The sequence below is a fragment of the Sturnus vulgaris genome, chromosome Z (genome assembly GCF_052056855.1).
Source record: "Sturnus vulgaris isolate bStuVul1 chromosome Z, bStuVul1.hap1, whole genome shotgun sequence".
In the NCBI taxonomy this organism is placed as follows: Eukaryota; Metazoa; Chordata; class Aves; order Passeriformes; family Sturnidae; genus Sturnus; species Sturnus vulgaris.
The window spans coordinates 6,095,126-6,114,881 of record NC_142283.1 but is presented as its reverse complement, the minus strand read 5'-3'; the positions used below and the strand labels follow the sequence as shown (position 1 = coordinate 6,114,881).

General features: G+C 39.2%; 1 protein-coding gene across 1 annotated transcript in view; it reads left to right on the top strand.

Annotated features, from left to right (window-relative positions):
* Positions 1 to 19,756, top strand: part of MEGF10 (multiple EGF like domains 10) — an 82,613-nt gene that overhangs the window by 24,576 nt on the left and 38,281 nt on the right. Inside the window, exons 5-9 of the mRNA XM_088155891.1 lie at positions 2,052 to 2,144; positions 13,759 to 14,005; positions 14,532 to 14,652; positions 16,493 to 16,629; positions 18,821 to 19,033. Coding sequence (XP_088012017.1) covers positions 2,052 to 2,144; positions 13,759 to 14,005; positions 14,532 to 14,652; positions 16,493 to 16,629; positions 18,821 to 19,033 — 811 coding nt within the window. The remainder of the gene's footprint in view (positions 1 to 2,051; positions 2,145 to 13,758; positions 14,006 to 14,531; positions 14,653 to 16,492; positions 16,630 to 18,820; positions 19,034 to 19,756) is intronic.

Below are 19,756 nucleotides of genomic sequence, written 5' to 3'. Positions count from 1 at the left end.
TTTCCTCAAAACATGGAATAGAAAACGAACCATCTATCTTAAAGTATAACTGGATATCACTCACTTTACTATCAATATTGTTTTTTAAAATGTGCTGTCCCTTCCAGATGTAGGATTCAGTTGCCAAGAGTCAATTAGCCCAGAAGGCACCTGGAGAATAATTTCTCCTGGTTAGAGAATAGATTTTTATGTATATCCAGAATGAGGATCCGTGTGCTCAGCGTGGCATGAGGGACAGTGCAAGGAGATAGGTCTGGTTTTTTGCAACTTCTTTATTTTTCTGTTCTGTCCCAGCTGTCTCACAGAGGAGGTGGTGGAGCGTTGCCTTATTGTATTTAAGGCTCAGTGCTCAGAAATTTGGGCTGAGCGTGTTTGCATTGCCTGGGTTATTCATACAAGTGCTCACACTGCATGTTTACAGTAACTTCCTGTTGCCTCACGGTTTGCTGGCAAGGTTTTTCACACATTTGGTTTGTGGAGAGCCTCAGTGCCCAAGGCAGCACTAACTAGGAAAGAATCCTTAAAGATGCAAGTGATTCACGTCAAGTTATAAGACTAATGGAAAATTGTGATGTATTATTTAAACTCAGTCTTTCCATAATACATAAATAGGCAGCAACGCTTTGTGTTAATGCCTTGCTTCATCAAACCCTTAAAAATTTTTATTGTCCCTGTTGATTTTTAATGAAGATCATTTTAATGCATGTCTGAAAATTAGCTTGTTAGAAATAATGGAGAATAAAAACTAAGGACTGTAAAAATAAGCAGTTAATGGCTGGGATCCTGTATAATCAAAATTTTTCTATTTTATATATGATTAATCTTCGTGTGGTTTTCCTTTTTCTTGGATACAGTAAATGTAAAGATGACCAATGTGCTTCATAAATTAGAGGAAAAACCCAGAACATTTGCAAGTATTTTGCCTAATTACTTTAGAACATTATCAATCCATTCAGAACCACAGTGATTCACATGTATCCCCATTAAATTTCGTTTTTACATCCACTTGGTCTTTTTCTCCTTGAAAACTTTGTACTCATTGGTATAGCAATCAGATTTCTGCTTTAATTTCTCTGGAAATGTTGGTACAAAAAAAATCTCATCCTGTGCACATTTTCTAAGTTTTACTGTTGTTCAGAGTAGAAGGAAAATTATTACACTGTATGTATTTTGGAAAGCTAGGGGTATTTTGTGATTAATGTGATGCCAGCAAATTGTTGCTGGTCAGAGGTTCTTCCTCTTGCTTGTATTATATTCTGTCATTGATAATGCTGGTTATCAAAGCCATTTCAGTCTTTTCTTAGATGTTTCAAACAAAAGGTCTGTTTCAAAGTAAGACTTAACTTAGAAATGTGCTTGCAGATCATAAAAAAAAGAAAAAATAATAAATTTCAGGCAGCCTTGTTTAGCACTTAGAATACAGGTTGCAGTGATTCATAACGTTTTATATTATGCTTTACTTTAATCACTGTCACTGTTTGTTTATCCTTCAACTGAACTGTGCAATCATTTGGAAAAGTTGATATTAAAACACTGGTGTGTTGCGAATCATATTTTATCCATGCCGTTGCAAGGGAGCATTTCTCTGGATGCTTGCTGAAGTTCTCCTCTTTTTCTTGGCATGAGGGTTTGCTTCAGAGAGTCACAGAGTGGTTGAGGTTGGAAGGGATCAATGGAACTCATCCCATCCAAGTTTCAGGCAGGGCCAAACAGAGCCTCTTGCCTAGGACCATGGTCAGACAGGTTTCCGACCTGGATCATACTTTGACTCTTTTTTCATTAAATTTGGACGATTTCCTCTGAAGAATATGAGTAATACTGACAACATTCTTAGCTGGAGTCTTCAAACTTAGCAGAAATATAAGAGACTGAAGTGAAATATATTTTTAAGAGATACCACCAAGCATTAATATACTGGTATTTATTTTGCTTTTGGGAGGTGCTTGAGACACAAAAGAGCTGGGTTAGGACTATTGTAAATATTTTAAAGAATATTTTTCCCAGTGGTAGGAGTTCTCTAATTGTTTGTTTTTAATTCCTTTCTCTGACAGCTCACTGTGCTGATAAGTGTGTCCATGGCCGTTGTATTGCTCCCAACACCTGTCAGTGTGAGCCTGGCTGGGGAGGACCCAACTGCTCCAGTGGTGAGTTTTCACCTGCTTCTGCCTGTCTTGTACTGTTTCCACGGTGTTTTTCTCTCTTTTGGACAGATAATCATCAGTTCTGTGCTTGTGCTTCTGCTCTCTGATCAGGGCTTTTTTTCTGAGTTATCAGGTTACTCGGTGTAACCTGATTTTTCTTCATTTACTTGCAAACAGTGTTCCCGTGTAGCAGCACTAATGAGCTTTTTTTTTTGTGCTCAGAAACATTCAGATAGCACAGTATCTGGAGCAAAGACACAAATTTATTTTACATGTAAGAAAATACCACAGTTTTTATTTTACTTGTGTGCAAGTCTGATGGTGCCAGGTCACATTTAAAAGCTATGGGGAAAGCTCTCCTAGCAACTCTGTCCTCCTTTTTCACTGTGCCATTGACTCAACTGTTTTTCCCTTCACTCTTCACTCCCTGAACTCTCAATGTCTTTCCATTGTACTCTGCTCAAATGTATCCCACTTTCTTCTCCTTTCCCTTTGCCGTAAGAGCATGTGCAGGAGATGAGGGGAGCAGAATTGTGCAGAGCACAAATCACTATCTTCCGTTTGGATGAAATGCAGTTTCTCAAAGTAATTTTTCAATTCATTGTAATTCTTTATTTATTCCAGCCTTGTGGCCCCCTTTTTAAGGTCTTTAAAAATGTATTTTTGAGGCTAACATAAAACCACATATTTTGTCACAATCAAGTTCAAGGTGGGTCTCTGCTAATGACTGTACAGTTGAAAAGAATGTATTTTAGCCAACAATAGAAACAACTGTATGTACAAGTTAAATTCCATGGGCCTTATAAATTTCTAACAAATTGCAAAGATAATGCACTGCTACTTTAATTAGTACATTATTCCTATAAAATTAGCAACTCTCATTTATTTTTCTTCAAAAAAAGGGAAATGTTCTTTTCTTGCATTTTCAAACATGTTGCTATCATAACTCAGTTCATCTGGAACTGATCTGTTGTTCCAGCAGCATATTTGTTGGCATGAGGAAGAATTTAACCGTTTTAAAATTAATTACTACATTTGTTGTGTAGTTTTCATGTAGTTTACATGGGATTCATATCCCACCTCCAAAGAAACACCCAAGTTTTGCATAAGGCATAAAACTGAAAGAGCCATTGTTCTTTCACAGCAGTGTTGCTGTAAGACTGGTCTTAATCTAATGTACTGAATTGTCAAAATAAATTGTCAAAACATGCTATCTTTCTTTCTGAAAACCTTATGTATTGAGCTCTTCTGTAACTAATCAAACATGCAGAAGAATTGTGAATCATTACACAGCACAGATTGCAAAAATACTGTTATTTATTGAGATTTTCGAGTCTGAAAGTGTGCTTTAGATGAGACAGGAACTTCTAAATCTGCCTTTGGAAATAACCCTTCCTCTCACGGGGTTTCTGGTGTCCATTTCTCTTACCTGTCTGGTATAATTCACTCTGGGTGTATGTGCATCTTTTCCTGTGCTTCTTCCTCAGCTGGCTGCCTTTTGTGTACCTTTGAACAGTGATCTCTGGAGAGACTGGTGATCCTCTAAAGGCTCCTGTGTGATGTTAGGGCTACCTGGAACTGCCACAATTCCTTTGGGATCACTGGTGTTGCCATAGGAGAAGGGGCTAAGCTGAGGAAGGGGATATTTCTGCATGTGCTACAGGAACATTTGTTCTGGGATTTGTCTTCTTCTATGTAGACAAACCTAAGAAAATTGTTGATTTCACTCAATTATCCTTCTGAGCTTGAGAGTTTGCTGCTATCTGTCCATGATTTCCTGATTTGAAAAGCTACAGGACAGGTCAAATTGAATTAAGAATAGTGGATAGTGTAGGAAATACAGTAAGTGAGAGGGTTTTGGCTTTCTGAGCTTTCTTGTTGCTTGCCCTATGTAAAAGATTTTGATACTCTGCCTTTAGTTGTCTTTTCGCATGATCCCAGTAACAGAAAGGTATAGAGATACAAAATAAAGATCTGTGCTTTTAATTTTTTTTTAATATAGCAAGTTATTAATTCAGTAGGAATATACGCATATTACCCTACTGTAATAACGTCCGTCAAATAAACATTTTCATTACTTAACTGAATGGTGGAACCATATTTGAAAGACAGACCAGTGTTTTTGTAAGGCAAAGGTTCAGGGTTTTTATGGCTGCTGATGACCAGATAAAATGCCCTGACTGAAAAGGAGATATTATTCTCAAAGGGTGTTAGCCAACTTCCAGATGTAGTCATCTGTTCATTTTCATGGACCCACACATATTGGAAGGAGCTGTTCTATCTAGGGACAAAACATTTTGTAAAACTGCAGAACTAACCACTTTCTTCCAAATTGCTGTCTTATCTCTATTGGAATTGTTTATTCTCCTTACAAAGGAATTTTATCTGGAAGTATCTGAGAACAGATTTAGTCCTGTTGCAGCATCTGTCCATCTGCCAACCCCCCAGACTGATTTTTATCTGTTGTTTCTCAGGAGGGAATAAATTTTTTGGGTGACTCCCATTTCCTTTTGCAGCAAATATTACCTCCTTATTGCCATGACTCTTTGCCAGTTCCTGAATTGTTTAGGTCGATGGCTTCTCTCAGTTTAGGGAGAAGAGGCCTAAGGTTTGATCAGAGTGCTGAGCCTGTCTTTTTCAAGTGCTCAGTTCTAACCCAGACCATAACTCTGCTGCCCACCACATTCTCTGCCTTTCTCAAAAAATTACATCCCAACTGAGCAGAAAACAGGATTGTATCTCTTCTTCAGCAAGGAAAACCTGAGTTGTGGCTTAGGAGTTTCGTTAATTAAATAATGTTTCCTTAGGGAGGACTTCCTGCACAAGGTGTAATTTTTCTTCATGTATTTTATCTTCATTTAAAGGAAGTAGAGTGTATTAGGCAATGTTTGCTTGCAGTGAAAGTCAGTGTGAGGTGGATGAAGAAGATGATGATAATGTAGATATATCTGAGAGGAAACTTGGATCAAGAGATCACTCCTTTGCAGAACACTTGCATTCTAGCAGGAGAGATGACAGTCATGCAAAACAATTTATTCTAATAAAGATTTATTGACTGAACACAATACTCAGGACAAGGTAGTGGACAGATGTGTTGAGTGAGTGAAGCAAGTGAATCAGTGCAATCCATAAGCTGTAAGCTCCCCTTTGAAGAAATACTTGTGAATTCCAGGAATATAAGTGGACAGTTCTGGGCTGGGGACAAGTGCAATATTAACAAAAGTGGAGAGTGCTAAATATAGGTTAAACAAATAGATTTTATTGAAGAGCAAACAAACTGACAACTTTTCCCTCGCAAACTAAATTATTGTTTTATCAAATTTTTAACTGGCATGTGTCGGGTTGTTTTTAAGAGTGCTTTTGACTACAGGTTGAGAATAGAATGGTATTCTGTAGGAGTTGCTATATGTACTAATAATTGTCTGCGTAGATGTGGAGATTATCAAACCGTGTTGTACATTTGTAACTTAGGTTTTCTGCCCATTTTCTGGTCACACTCCTGCAACACTACTTTATATTTATTTATAAACTTTATTTATTTGTATTATTTATATTATATTACATGTATGTGCGTATATATACAATCATATTTATATTTATAATAGATAATATATGAACCTGATTGTCAGTTTTGAGTGGGTGTGCAGTTCAGATCCACAGCCAGGACATCCACTTTGTTTTTTTCTCATGCCTAGCAGTCCGCAGATAATTCCTTCAAAATCAATAGGACACTTTCTGGATAAGCTGGAGCAGAGTCAAAAATCAATATTACACTGACTCGTCTGAAATGGTTATAACCTTGTGATCCCTCCCATCTGGCATGGGTGGTAAAGCAAAAAAGGGAATGACATGTCTTTGGCTTATGACTGAAGCATGATTAGGATCGTTTGTGAAAATGGGAGTAGGATTCTTCCATTTTCATTGTGCTGAGGTAATCTTGAGATTTGTTTGAATCACTGGGTTTTAATTTGTAATTTGATTCTGCTGGTGATTAGTCGAGCTTTATTGGAACTATAGTCTTAAATCATGGGAGTAGAAAAAGTGGCGTGAAGACATAATTTGTCTCCAAGGTTTTGTAAAGCATGAGAAGAAGATTGGATTTTTCCTTAATACATTAAGCTGCAGGTTTAAGGCTGGCACCTCAGAGAAACCTTTACCTTTAAACAGACTTATTAAAGTAACTTTTAAACTACAGTAGCTCTGCTACTATCAGATTTCCTTCGCAGCTGTGGGTGTTCTGTAAAGTTCGCAAATTCCGTGAAAATCTTGCTGTTTTCTTCATGGGACTTGGCAGATGCAGACCATGGCAGAGGCTGGATCCCTTGGCATGGTTGTGTGTGAGACACTCACGTGAGCCACAGGCAGTGCCAGTTTCCCAGAGCAGCCTTGATTTCCTTTAACCCTGCAGAGGTGGATGTGCGATTTTTCCACTGCACCCCAAGTGAGGCAGCCCCAGAGGTACCTGCCTGGGACCACTTTGCATATTTTGATGGCACACAGTCCTAAATTGAGCTTTTTTGGGCCAGGGCATTGCTTTCCTTTTTTTCTTTGTCGAGAGCATTTTTGACTAATGCAGCTTGCAAAATACATTTAGGGAGTTAGCTCATCCCTGAGTTTTCCAGGCCATCCAGCAGGCTGCAGAAATAAGTTCTGGTTTTAACCACATCCTTGCATTAGGAAGGCTTGGTTCCCAGAACGGGGGAGCTGGTAAACACACAGGCAAAACTGCAGAGTATCCTGGCAGAGAGCTATTTACTTGTATGGAAAACGTAGAGAAATTGCTTATTCATGATGTGCCCCCAGCCCAGCTCCCGAACAAAAGTGCCAGCAGGTCATCAACAATCTTAAATTTAACCTGTTTGTATTTAATGTGTCTTCCCTGTGTTCACTACCCATAATTCTTCTGTAATTATTACTGCTGTAACTTCCCTGACTTCTCAGTTTTTCCAGCTGAACACTTCATTTTCCCCTTTAACGAGGCTGAATATCTTTGAGTTGAGAAACTAACCCACCAGCAAGTCAGATGAGGTGCAAATAGGAAAAACAGATATTAATGGAAGTTGCCATCACCTTCATTTTTAACAGTCACTACAGTGTCACTGTGGTAGGTGGCATGAAAATTTCCGGGGCTACATATCACCTCTGTTTGTCTAGGGGTTCAGTACATCTATGCATTTGAAATAATAATATTCTTACGTTTAGTATATTTTTGGTGCTATGAGCCATTTTTGGTTTGGAAGTCCTAGGGAAAATAGCAGATTTTGTGGCCATGCTTCAGAATTTTGCTTAATTGCAGAATCAATCTTTAAGCAAAAAGAAACAAAAAGATTGCTTTTTACAAAACAGAGTTATTAAGTGTACTTATGTTGAGATTTACTTAAAGGAAGGCATTCTAATAAATGGTGATGGTTTCATTGCTTTGTGAATGTTTTCTGGACCAGAGAAACTTTTCGTTTCTGCTTTTTACCATTTTGGAAACCCAGTAATTTGTATTGTTTGCTTAAGCTGATTTTTTGACTAAGATCTGTAGGTTTGGGGTTTTTTTCTAGTAACAGTGCGTAACTATTTTTAATGCTGATTTCATTTCAATCTGCCTTATATATTGGTGGGCTGATATATTTTCAGTGGCTCACTTAGTAGATTTTTAAGGATGTGAAGGATACCATTTGTGGCTAATTAAAAAAAAAGTCATTGCAAAGGAGAAAAAAAGAAAGCTAACTTACAGTTCTACAAGGACATCTGTGCAAAATCAGGGTCACACACAGGATGTAGTACAAACAGGTTCTTAAAATTTTTCCTATAATAATAATTATTTTTAACAGGTTTTATCTCAGTAACATGATAAAATGAACACCAACAACCATCTGTGTGTGTTTTCTTTATCAATTATCCATCCTTGTGTTCTGCTGTCCAAAGCACTTTAAAGAGTCTTGGAAATTTGTGACATGTGAAAGGCATGTAGTTCCAGTCTTTCATAAGATCTGAAAAACACATTTTCATTGTTCTTCCACTTCACGGCTCAAAAGGCTTTTATAAAGTAAACAAGAAAAACCCCTGAATTAAGTTTAAGCTTAGCATTTTGAATAAAAATCCTTTCTTATACACAAAACAAAAAGTAACCATGAAAAATACGCCACAGGGTAAAAGGCCTACAGTATAACAAATGCAATCAGATAGAAACAAAAGACTGAAAGAAAATTCCAGATCCAGTAGAAATGGCATTCTGAAAAAAAAATTCCATGCATTTTTGTGTCTGGGATGTAGGTAAAGTAGGTCATTTACTAGAAGACATTGGTATTTTGTAATTATTATGAGTGATTCTGTGCAGGATTTTTTTTTATGTGCATGTGCCATTTTCATGGCATTTTAAGATGACTGGAACAGAGCAAAATAAGAAAAAAAATACATGAAGAATAATCCATGGTTTTATGGAATAATGCTTTGAAGGTTTTCTACAGGATGTTTTTATTCTAGTGTTCAGAGTAGCTGGCTTTGTTTCCTGGCTTTTTTGACTCATCGCTGAAGTTTCTGTTTGCCATGTTCCACATTTACTGTCCAGGCCGATAGACAGCCTGTTGTCACGTTGGGCTTAATGCATCTTGTCCATTTTAAAATACACTTTTGAGTATTTATAGCTTTCAAAATCAGCAGGAATTTACTTTTACATGGCTTAAATTCCAGTTGGAAGAATTATTTTCTGTTTCTATCCTGCAAGAATATCCTAAGGGAAAAAAATGCAATCAGTTTAAATCTGCGGATGTAAATAGCAAGAACACTCTCTAAACTTTCCGGTAGGGGTGATGTGTAGATTACTAATAACATCCATATTTTTATCTTTTTTTTTTTGCTTGGAAAATCAATGGATTTCCCTTAGTTTGACTCTTGGAAGTCACTTGAGGCATGTCCAGGGTTTAGTAATCTTGTTTGTAGAAACAAGACTGTCAGTGGAGTAGTGCTTTGAATAAATCAAAGTTTTCTCAATATTGTCCTTTTTTTACTCACACGGCCTATGGTTGGCTATTGGGAAGGGGAAGGGAAGATGAAGCTATGGGCAGCTTCAGTTTGTTTTACATGCTGAAGCAAGGGAAATCACCTTTCACTTACTAAAGGGTGTAGTTGCTTGAAACTTTCTGAAGAAACTATGTTGGGAGTTTTGAGGGCAGAGAGATAGGAATATGCGTATTTGCCAGTGTTAGGTTATTTTAAATTTATACTTCACAATAGTGCTTTCCAAAGGAGGGAGTATTCACTCCCTGCTGTCTGTGATAGGGAATTTTGTTTGCAGTTTTTCTAAAAGAACATAAAAATACATAAGCCTAATGAAGTGATAAGAATCTCCTCTGTTTTCAGACAGTGGTATGTATTTCCAGGAACACACTGCAGTGTGTCTTGCAGGAAGATGGGTAAGATAGACTAAAATCTCATTTAGTTGTCTTGGTGCTACATATGAGACACCTGCAAGAAACTGACAGCAAGGACTGTAAATCTTAGTTTTGCTGTAGTTCTTCTCCCTCCCCAATGGCACAAAAAGAAGTGATCTTTAAAAATAGCATTGCAATAAACATTGTCTGGCTTGAGTATGAAGTTAAAAAGGAAATTGTGGCATAGTTAAAAAATAGAGTTAGAGTTTCTAAGGAGGTTTCTCTTCTGAACTGTTCTTTGGTTTGATCTGATAGACTTATTTGTTTATTATTACAGATCAACCTTTAGAGAAATGTAGAATTTTAGGTGATCAAGGTGGCTTTATCAGGAATAAACTGGGACTTGTTTGCACTTTTTTCTGTTGCCCTTTAATGAAATAAACCTTTTAAAAAAGTGGGAAAAGCTTTCCAAGCGTATGACCATATTTAGTTAAAAGTGGGTTTTTTTTATAAAGAGCAGTAAAGTAGTTGCCAAATTATACACATGTTCTAGATTGTTAGGAAAAAATAATTTAAAAAAATTAAAATATCAGGGCTCCTGCTACCCCAGTTTGTAAATCACAAAACCATTTGCATAAAACCACATTTAGCCCAACACAATAGCAATGTTCATTGCAGTTATTTTACAAGGAAATTGTATGCTATATAGGAGAACTTTACATCTTCAAAGATGCTACAAAAGGCCTCAAATTGGTAGCAGTTTCCATCGCAGGTTTCAGTTTCTTATCAAAGATGGTTGTTTTTTTTTTTTTTTAACACTGAATCCTTAAGCTTCTCCTTGTTTCTCGAATCACTTGGCCCTCAGTGTCAGTAAGAATTTTTATCATGGTAGACCTGCATAGCCGTAGAGAGTCTTACCATAGTGCTCATGTTAAACAGAATTTATGCAATGCAGTGCTCTTATTCCAAAGGAGAATTCCTAATTTTGTTCAATAAAGCAAAGGAGAGAGCAAAGTTCTCCTTCCTGTGTCTGTGGCATTGTGTTATGTGCACACTGCATACTGTGGTGACAAAAAAAGATATTCCTAGATGAATAATAAAAGGAAAGGATTATAGGAAGATGTGACATTAATACTACAGTGTTAAAAGTGGTGTTTATGTGTACTTTTTTCCCTCTACAGCATAAGGTGAAGGCAGAAAGGACCTTGTGAATTTGACATAAAAGCTACAGGGAGACTAATTCTTCTGTTCCAAACATAAAAAACCTGAGGGTGAATATAACGTGTGAAAAGCAAAGAGGGCTTTGATAAAGAGGCTGTTCAGTGTAAGATAGAAAAACAACAGGCTAGTTCTGTAAGATGAGCACAGAAAATTAATGCTGGTTTACTGGCTGGGTTTTGCACCTCTGAGTTGCTCAGGCTTTGGAGGAGTGATTGGGGCTGAGGTTTGTGCTGAAACGATTCTGAACATTCTCTTGTCTCTGTGTGTTGCTCCCCTTTCGCCTTGTGCTCAGAGGAATGGTATCACAGCTCTGGATCTGTTCAGAAACTTGGTGTATGAGGATTTTGCAGGTGCCTGCTTTTGGTGTGTCCCCTGTGGATGTGTGCCTGTGACCTGGGTGCAGCCAGCACAGCTCTTCTCATTAAACTCCAGCTGACACTGTAACCTGGCATTAGTCATTAACTCCAGGGCTATCCCATTCCACTAAATTAGCAGATGTGTGTGACTTCCAGCCCAGCTTTCTCAGTGTTTGAATCCTAGAAGTAGTCTGATGCAATAACTGGTTAATTTAAGCTCCAAACTCACCACAAGAAACATTTCTACTTTTGCCTTCTTTTCTAGTAGTAACCTGAGCATCAGTTTCTGACAAATCAGTGAATTTTCTACAGAGAATATTACTGATAATCAGTCAGGGGACCTAGAGGTAGAATATGTGATTTATCCATGTTATTCTGTATTATTATTTATTCACCTTAATCCTGCACATTTCTCCGCAGTTCTGCCCGCAACTCACAGGTGAATGGAAGGCTGGTGACAGACCTTGTGTGAAGGGTTTGGCAAAACTGCACTGTGCTGGGGCTACCACAGGAATATAATGAAAGAGTGCAAAGTCAATATTTGTTATTCGCCTGGTCATTGCCAGGAGAATGGTCCTGAGGCTGGGAATCCTATTGCCAGCCATTGGATGTGGCTTTATTTCAATGATTTCTTGCAAACATAATGAGAAGGTCATGCCAGGAAACTAATTAATGGTTATGCACTGGGCAGTGCATCCTTCCCAAGTGAGGCTGGGTGCTGGATACAGTGGCAGATGCTTGGTAGGAGAAGTTTTTGGTCACTGTGGCTCTCTGACTTGTTGCACTGGGTCTTCAGGAAGCTGCAGGAATGATCCTGGCTGCAGCTGGTAAAAGAACACCTCTTACTTACCAGCCAAGAATAAATCTTCTCTTGCCAGTCCCATCTTTGTAGCAAGGGCAGGTTCAGGCTGGCTGCCTCCATCTTTGCCTGAGCTTTGCACTGGAACAGTTGTGGTGTGGCAGTAAGTCTGAATTCTCCTGTTTATCAGACATATCTGGATAGGGCTTTTTGGGTTTGGGGGCTTTTTAAAAATTATTATTATTAATTGTTTGATTTATTAATTAATATTTCCATGAGGAATGTAATCAGTTGAAATTTTGTCTGAAAGGAAGAAGACTTTCATCTGAATGCAGACTAATGTGTTAATTAAAAAGAAAATTTTAAAAAATTAGGGGTTTCTGCTCTATCATGACAGAACACATGACTGTCTCAGGCATCTTGAAAGCCATACATGTATGTTTTATATCCCAAAATAGCTAGTTTCCTGACAGTTTGAACAGGAGGTTTATACATTCTACTCTGTACAGACGTGTTGAATATGTTGAAAGTTATCATGGCAAAAGACAATTTGAAAGATGCAGTGTGCTGTAGGCAGCCTTGCATTACAAAACTGTTGTAGACCCATTTGTCCACAAAAAAACCCAGACATCTTTAAGAGACAGGCCAATAATAAGATGGGCAGTTTTTCTTACAGCCCAGCAGCATTGCTGGGTGTTTATGATACATAACACTACTTTCTCTTGCTCTTCATTTTATTGTGTGTAAGTGCTCATAATATCTCCATTCATGGATGCATGTTCTAGTGACCTATCCTGGAAAAAAATACAAAACAACCTTAAAGGAGTAGATTTTTGAAAAGACCCTAATTCCTTTTTATTTGTGTAGCCTGGGTGAACAGCTCTTACAGCTGAATAATTCCTACCCTGAGGAGCATTCTTGAATTACTTTGCATTAGGCTAGGAAAGTGTGCCTGTTCTCTGCCTGGCTTTTTTGCCCCAGGAGAAGACTGGGAGAACAATGGTTGTCAGTCCAAGTGGAGAGCCTGGGCTTACAGTTGCTGCAATTGAGGCTTGCCCATTGTGCTGCTGTTGTCAACAGAACATGAAAATGAAATCAGATCATTTGACCATATGATTAACACATTCCTGTTGAACTCCAGGTGACCCTGATCTTCTGGCTCTTTACAGAACTCCTGTTTTTCTTAGGATAAAATTTCTTCCGTAACATTTAGTTCTTCTTTTGATGCTGAAATACCCTCTGAATGGTTTGCTTATAGGGCTGTAATGGGATGCATTGGGGCAGAGAAGAAAAGATGGATTTGAATGATTGCAAAGACACATTGGATAAACAAATTTGTAACATCCTGATGAAGTTTAGCCATGTAGTTGTTAATTTCCTATTGCTTGGTGAAGTGCTTCTTGTGTTTTCTTTTGTCCCATCAGTATATTGTAAGATTGCAAAGGAAGTATTTGCAATTATGTGAACAATAATACTTTGATTTGTCCAAGATCATAAGTCTACACTAAGCCAGCTTTGCAACTTCCTTGTGTGATTCAGAGTTGTTGGTGGTTTTTTAAGTTATCAAGACTTCCCTCTGTAAAGGGAAGCTCATGGTTTGATGGTGGAGAGTCATAATGAAGAGTTTTGAGAATTAAGAGATTCAAATTTGCATTTAGTTCTCCGCCTCATGTTTTATAATGTTAGCTTTTCTCCAGAAGAATCAACTGGATGAATCGCATCAGTCTGATCTGCCACGATCCCTAAGGACCAAGGAGGAATAACCATTCCCATTTCGTAACTTTTCTTGTCATTGAACAGCTGACTCGCAGCACCTCCAGTGCTGTAACCATAAAAATTGCTCTAAAAATCACCACACTCTTCTCCTTCTGCCCGTCCAGCGTGCGACAGCGACCACTGGGGACCGCACTGCAGCAGCCGCTGCCAGTGCAAGAACGGGGCCCTGTGCAACCCCATCACCGGGGCCTGCCACTGCTCCGCGGGCTTCAAGGGCTGGCGCTGCGAGGAGCGCTGCGACCCTGGCTCCTACGGCAACGACTGCCACCAGAAGTGCCAGTGCCAGAACAGAGCCACCTGCGACCACGTCACCGGCGAGTGCAGGTGTCCCCCCGGATACACCGGCGCCTTGTAAGCAGCGGCTCTGTCATTTTTCAGGGTGGCGGGAGGGATGCGAGTTTTGGAGATTTAGATGAACTTCCATTCTGAGCAAGCAGGTTTGGGCAAACCTGTGTTGCAGGATGCATTCAGACGTGCGGCCAAGAGGAAAAAATGCCTTGACCCAGATGGGTAGAAATGCACAAAAAAGAGCAGCAGAGGGTTCTTCGTGGCCGTCACAGTCTGGCCACAGGTTTGGGAAATGGCATTGAAACATGGAGTTGTTTGGCCTTGGTCATTCCAGAACTGTGCCAGCAGCTGTAAATGAATGCCAAACTGTGTATAAAGAGGTGTCTTGGGAAGGAGTAATTCCTAGAATGCCAGGTCTATTTCCTTAGATCTGCTGTGTGGATGCAGCACAGCACGCAGTGCACATCTCTCTGTGTCACGCTGCTCTGTGCTCCATGCTTGTGGTTGGAAGAGCTGCTGATGATAGCACTGAAAACAAAGCTGGGGCCTGTGGTAACGGGTGTCTGTGCTGTCCCCACCCTGTGCACAGCTGTGAGGACCTGTGTCCCCCCGGGAAGCACGGCCCACAGTGCGAGGAGAGGTGCCCCTGCCAGAACGGAGGCGTCTGTCACCACATCACCGGGGAGTGCTCCTGCCCGCCGGGATGGATGGTAAAAAACACGCTCTGAACCCCCCCCAAACTTCCATATTTGTACATCTCAACAGGGAAAAAAAAAGGAGTAGCAAATGAGGATAGCAAATGCGGTCTGCTTGTAGCCAGGAGTAATGAGAAACATATTTTAGCATAAGGGACTGAAATAAAATGCTTGCGAAACCATCTGTTACTGAAAATGCTCCAGTTCTACACTGCCTTTTTAACTGTATCAGATTCTGGGAAGCAAAAGACATGAGTTGTGCTCTGACAAGGTAGTATTCTTTAGATCTTGCCTGACTGTCATTGGTTTCTCCGTGTAGGTTGATGTTACAGGGAGATGACACCATTGTGTTTATTAGTCGTTGGGTTTGTGCTCATTTTTGTGTGTCCAGTATGCATGGAAAAAACCCCAAACCTTTGGAAATCTCCTCCCTTACAGTTGGGGAGGAGATGGGATGTCAGATCTTTGACATTATCTTTAGGCTTCCTGCCCTTTTATCAGAGGGTAGGGAAGGAAGACCTGACCTTGGAGCTGCAAATTGCCTTCCCTTGCTCTCAGGCTGCCTGCTCTGAGTTGGCAAAAAGTGCAGTTGGAAGGTGATCAAGGACCAAATAAAAATTCTTTAAATGCATTTGCTGATAATATTCATCATGAGCATTTGATAATACATTTGATAATATTTTCCATTTAAATGTTTATTTTGTGTGAAAATTCACATTTACTGATTGTTTAATTACCTTGTGCTTATCTTACACTGAGAATAATCTGTGGCAGAGGCCAATTTTTCACCAACTAGAGGGTATGCTACAAAATACAATCTCTCGCTGTGAGTTTGACTAGCACACCTGACTACCTGGCCTGAAATATGGCCATTTTTACTTTTTAATGCATTTCGTGCTAGAAGAGTAAAATTATTGGTCATGGAATACAAAGGCTTGAAAAAATTCTTGACTCCCTTTATCTGCCTAAACACAATGATAAAAATGAGATATAGTGCATGAAGCAGTGAGGAAAATTGTATACTAATATTGTGTTCACTAATAAATGACTGTTTAGACCTTTGACTAATTTTCCATTACAAGTAATTATTTAAGTTTTAATTTTAGAACTTTTCTAGAATTTTCAGTTCCATGAAACACTATTTTGTCAGTGTAACCATTTTTTTTGCTTTTCCTGTAAGGGAGGTTTAAGGTAGCCAGGTGCAAATTCTGCAGTGTCTTATATTAGATTAAATACCTGGATGTCTTTTGTCTCATGAAATGCATGTAAATACCTTTTACTTGAAATGGCTTCTTAAAAGTCTTAGGTTCTGATGTTTCCCTCACCACCCAGGTGTGATTAATTCCAAGGATGTAAAAGGCAGTGCAGAAATTCAAAACCCATTGAAAGGAGCAATCATGCTATTTAAGCTTTCAGGATATGCTGCTTTAAGTGAAATTGCAAAGAACTTTTTCATTCATCAGAAAAAAACCCCAACTTACCATAAAGTAGAATAATTGGGGAATTAGAGCAGCTGCTGATTCTTACACCTCTATTCACTGAAGCACTGGGCATTCTAGAATATATTGATATATAGTACTCCTGGTAAATAAATTGTGAAGAGCTTGACATCAGTTAGTCTTATATTGTTTTCACAGATGCTTAGAGAGGGTGTTTTTCATTAGCTTTTACTTCCAACATAGAAATCCTAGAAGATTATTCCTCTAGTGCCCTATGTTTAAAGCTGGAGAAGGGTCTGACATTTCCAAGATCAGCACTGGGAGACTAATACTGGATCTCCTTGATCTTCCCTCGTTTCTTCCTTGTCCATTCAAGCTGCAGTCCCAACTCTAAGATTTCTCTTCTGTACTCACAGGGCATGGTCTGTGGTCAGCCTTGTCCTGAGGGTCGTTATGGGAAGAACTGCACCCAGGAGTGCCAGTGCCACAATGGAGGCACCTGCGACTCGGCGACGGGTCACTGCCACTGCAGCCCGGGCTACACGGGGGAACGGTAAGGGAAAGCCATTGCTGCCAGGCTGCTGAGCCTGGAGGGCTCTGCTGCAGCAGGGCAACTTCAGAAGCTGTGTTTGCTCTGTCACTCAGCTCGATGCCGCATTGCAAGTGGAAGGGCCGTGTCAAAGAACACTTCCTGTGAAGGAACTGCTGGGCTTCACGGTTTTCTGCTGTGTTCTGGCACTTCTTGGAGTGTCTTGCAGAATGGTGCAGCTTGGGCTGTGGTGGAGGGGTGAGAAGGGAGGCTCATGGGTTTGTGCAGATGTCTGGCACTCACAGCAGCAAGGGAGGCTTGTTCAATCCCTCTTCAAAGGCTGCAGGCTGGAGAGTTGTCTCCTAAAAATGCTCCTCTCAAATGAAATGAAACATTTCATTTTCTGATGGCTATAAGTCAGCTTTGGGAGATTGGAAAGATAGTAGAGTGAGACATCACTTTTGAAGGCAGTGGAAAGCAATGAAAGAACATTTCCCTGCATGTATTTTAAGCAGCACGCAACTGATTTGCAGGAGTCAGCAGCAGGCTGATCACTGGGGTCAGTCCAGGGAATCTCTGCCAGCAGCTGTGGATATTGTAACCATATGCACTCCCCACACCAATGTGTACACAGAACATGGGAAGTGCTCTGCCAGACATAATGTGGAAAAAGACCTCAAAAAGAAGAGAAATTATTAGTCCAAAGACATTTGCATGCCAAAGTTATATTTGTGTCTGTGAAGAAAGAGTGCAGAAGGTGGTGTATGCATTTAGACAGACATAGACGAGGGCTCCAGGGAAAATTAGAGGAGTAACCACACACTACACACTGTGTACAGACACTGCTCTGCGCTGGTGTTTCTAAAAGTAATTAAATTCTTCGTATTTAAATCTGACTTTCATCTGAAATGCCTTACAGTTTGTGGCATTTTAATCACTTTTGCAAATCTGAGCCTCCCTCTTTTCCTGCGAAAGAGGCTGTATTTTCAATTCTTTCATTATTAGAGATGGTTCCAAGGGCAGGAAGGAGTCTGTGGCAAGGTTGTAGATCTGGTTATTATTTCATGTCAGAGACCTGTGTAGGCACTGTCTGAGGTAACCCATACACAACTCCTCCAAAGAGACGGTTTTTGCAAGTTAAATTAAAAAAAATTTAAAAAAAAAGTTCAAGGTTAAATTTTGCCTAGTTTGGCTGGGAATCCTGGTTGCCATTTGAAGAAAATTCAGTTTTACTTGTATAACTTCATCAGGAAACATTGATACAGGGTAATTAGCTCTACTGTTACACTATTAGCTCTATTATTATGCTACACCTCAGGAGAAAAGAAGATGTTATTGGTGACTTCAATTAGGACAGAGGTAAAAATACCTTGCAACTTCTGGATATCAGCAACAGATTGAGAAAAATTTTGCAGAAGCATGAAATGAACATTTCTACCCATTTTACTTCAGTCAGAGAGCTCTGCTAATTTTTGTTACATTTTGCAATGCCTTACCAAAACAAAAAAGCCAGATTTGTAGGAAAAACAGAAAAAGAAAAAAAAGGCAATTAAATGAAATAAAACCATTAATATGTGTTATATTATCAAGTAGTATTTTTTTACAATCTGTAATTTGACTGACATTCAGAATTTAACAGAACACAGGAAAGACAAAACTGAAAGCATCAAACTTATAAGACATAGCTAAATGAAATTGCTATCTAGAAAATCATCAGTTAATGAGTAGAAAATTGAGAAGCACTCTACTGAAATTTTATTTTCTAGTAGTCAGGGTGGATATACAGACTGATGTTTAGGTTAAACAGTGTGTTCTATAAAAAATTAAGGAAATTTGTTGGCGGAAGTGTCTGTCTTCTCAAAACTCTGTGAATGAGAGAGGAGGAGTTTGGTGAAGAAGTCTATTTCTTAAGATGTATTTTCCTTCAGCAGCAACAAAATCATCACTTCCCCATGTGGGCTAAACTCAGATTTTTACTGCTTTTCATTTTCATCTGTCAGAAAAATCAGACGAAAAGAAGGGCTTTGATCTCCTGAAGGTTTTTCCAAGTTACAAAGATTTTTGCTCTTTTTTTATTTAAGTGGTATTTTTGATGAGTAGAAGACATTCCTCATAAACCACATTTTCTTGAAACCCCCAGAAGCTGTCATTTATGGGAAATATAACAATTTTGTGTTTGCTTATTGGTTTGTTTTTTTTGTTTTTGACCTCACAGGTGCCAGGATGAGTGCCCGGTGGGGAGCTACGGGCTGCATTGTGCGGAGACCTGCCAGTGTGTGAACGGTGGGAAGTGCTACCACATCAGTGGTGCCTGCCTCTGTGAGCCAGGCTACACCGGCCAGCACTGCGAAACCAGGCTCTGCCCCGAGGGAATTTATGGCCTCAAGTGTGATAAAAAGTGTCCCTGCCACATGCCAAACACCTGGAGGTAGGCTTTGTACCCTCTAAGCTGCTTTGTTTTTCTTAAACAGAACATAGGAATCCAAACATAAACTGAAAAGGTTCAGGTATTTCCTGATTGTTCTAATACTTTCGTGCAAACTGAAGCACCTGAAGACTTGTAAGTATTTGGTATTCCCAGACCACAATGAGAAAGAAAACACCAACCCAAAAGACGCTTTAAATTTTTACTTGCAAGCATATTTCATCATAATATTCAATGCTGTTTAGTCTCTGACCCATGAAATAAATACTAAGACAAAGCATGACCTTATCTATGTTTGCCACCTGAATAAATCATATTGTTCATTGCATAAAGTCAGTGCACGTGGGCTGTCTCTCACAACACTCTGGTTTTACTGTGGGTGAAAAATAACTGAATTGAAATCAATGGATGTGTAAAGTCTTCTGAGTTGGCTTGAGAAGCTTGGATTTTCTCTCCTTCAGTCTATATCTGTTTTTAAGAATTGCTGTGGGCGATTATTTAATACAAAATTTTAAAATCCCTACCTATTGTAAATCTGGATTTTAAAAGTACATTTTTTGTAATTTAAGTGCTTCTTCGAGTGAGCGGTTAAAATCCAGTCCCTGGAAATCAAATGAAAATAGTTTTCCCATTAGCTTAGCTTTTACAAATCTCTCCTTATTCGGGAAGTGATGAGCCCTGTTTTTTTGAGTTTTTCTGGATTTTCGCAGCGTTTGAGCATATCAT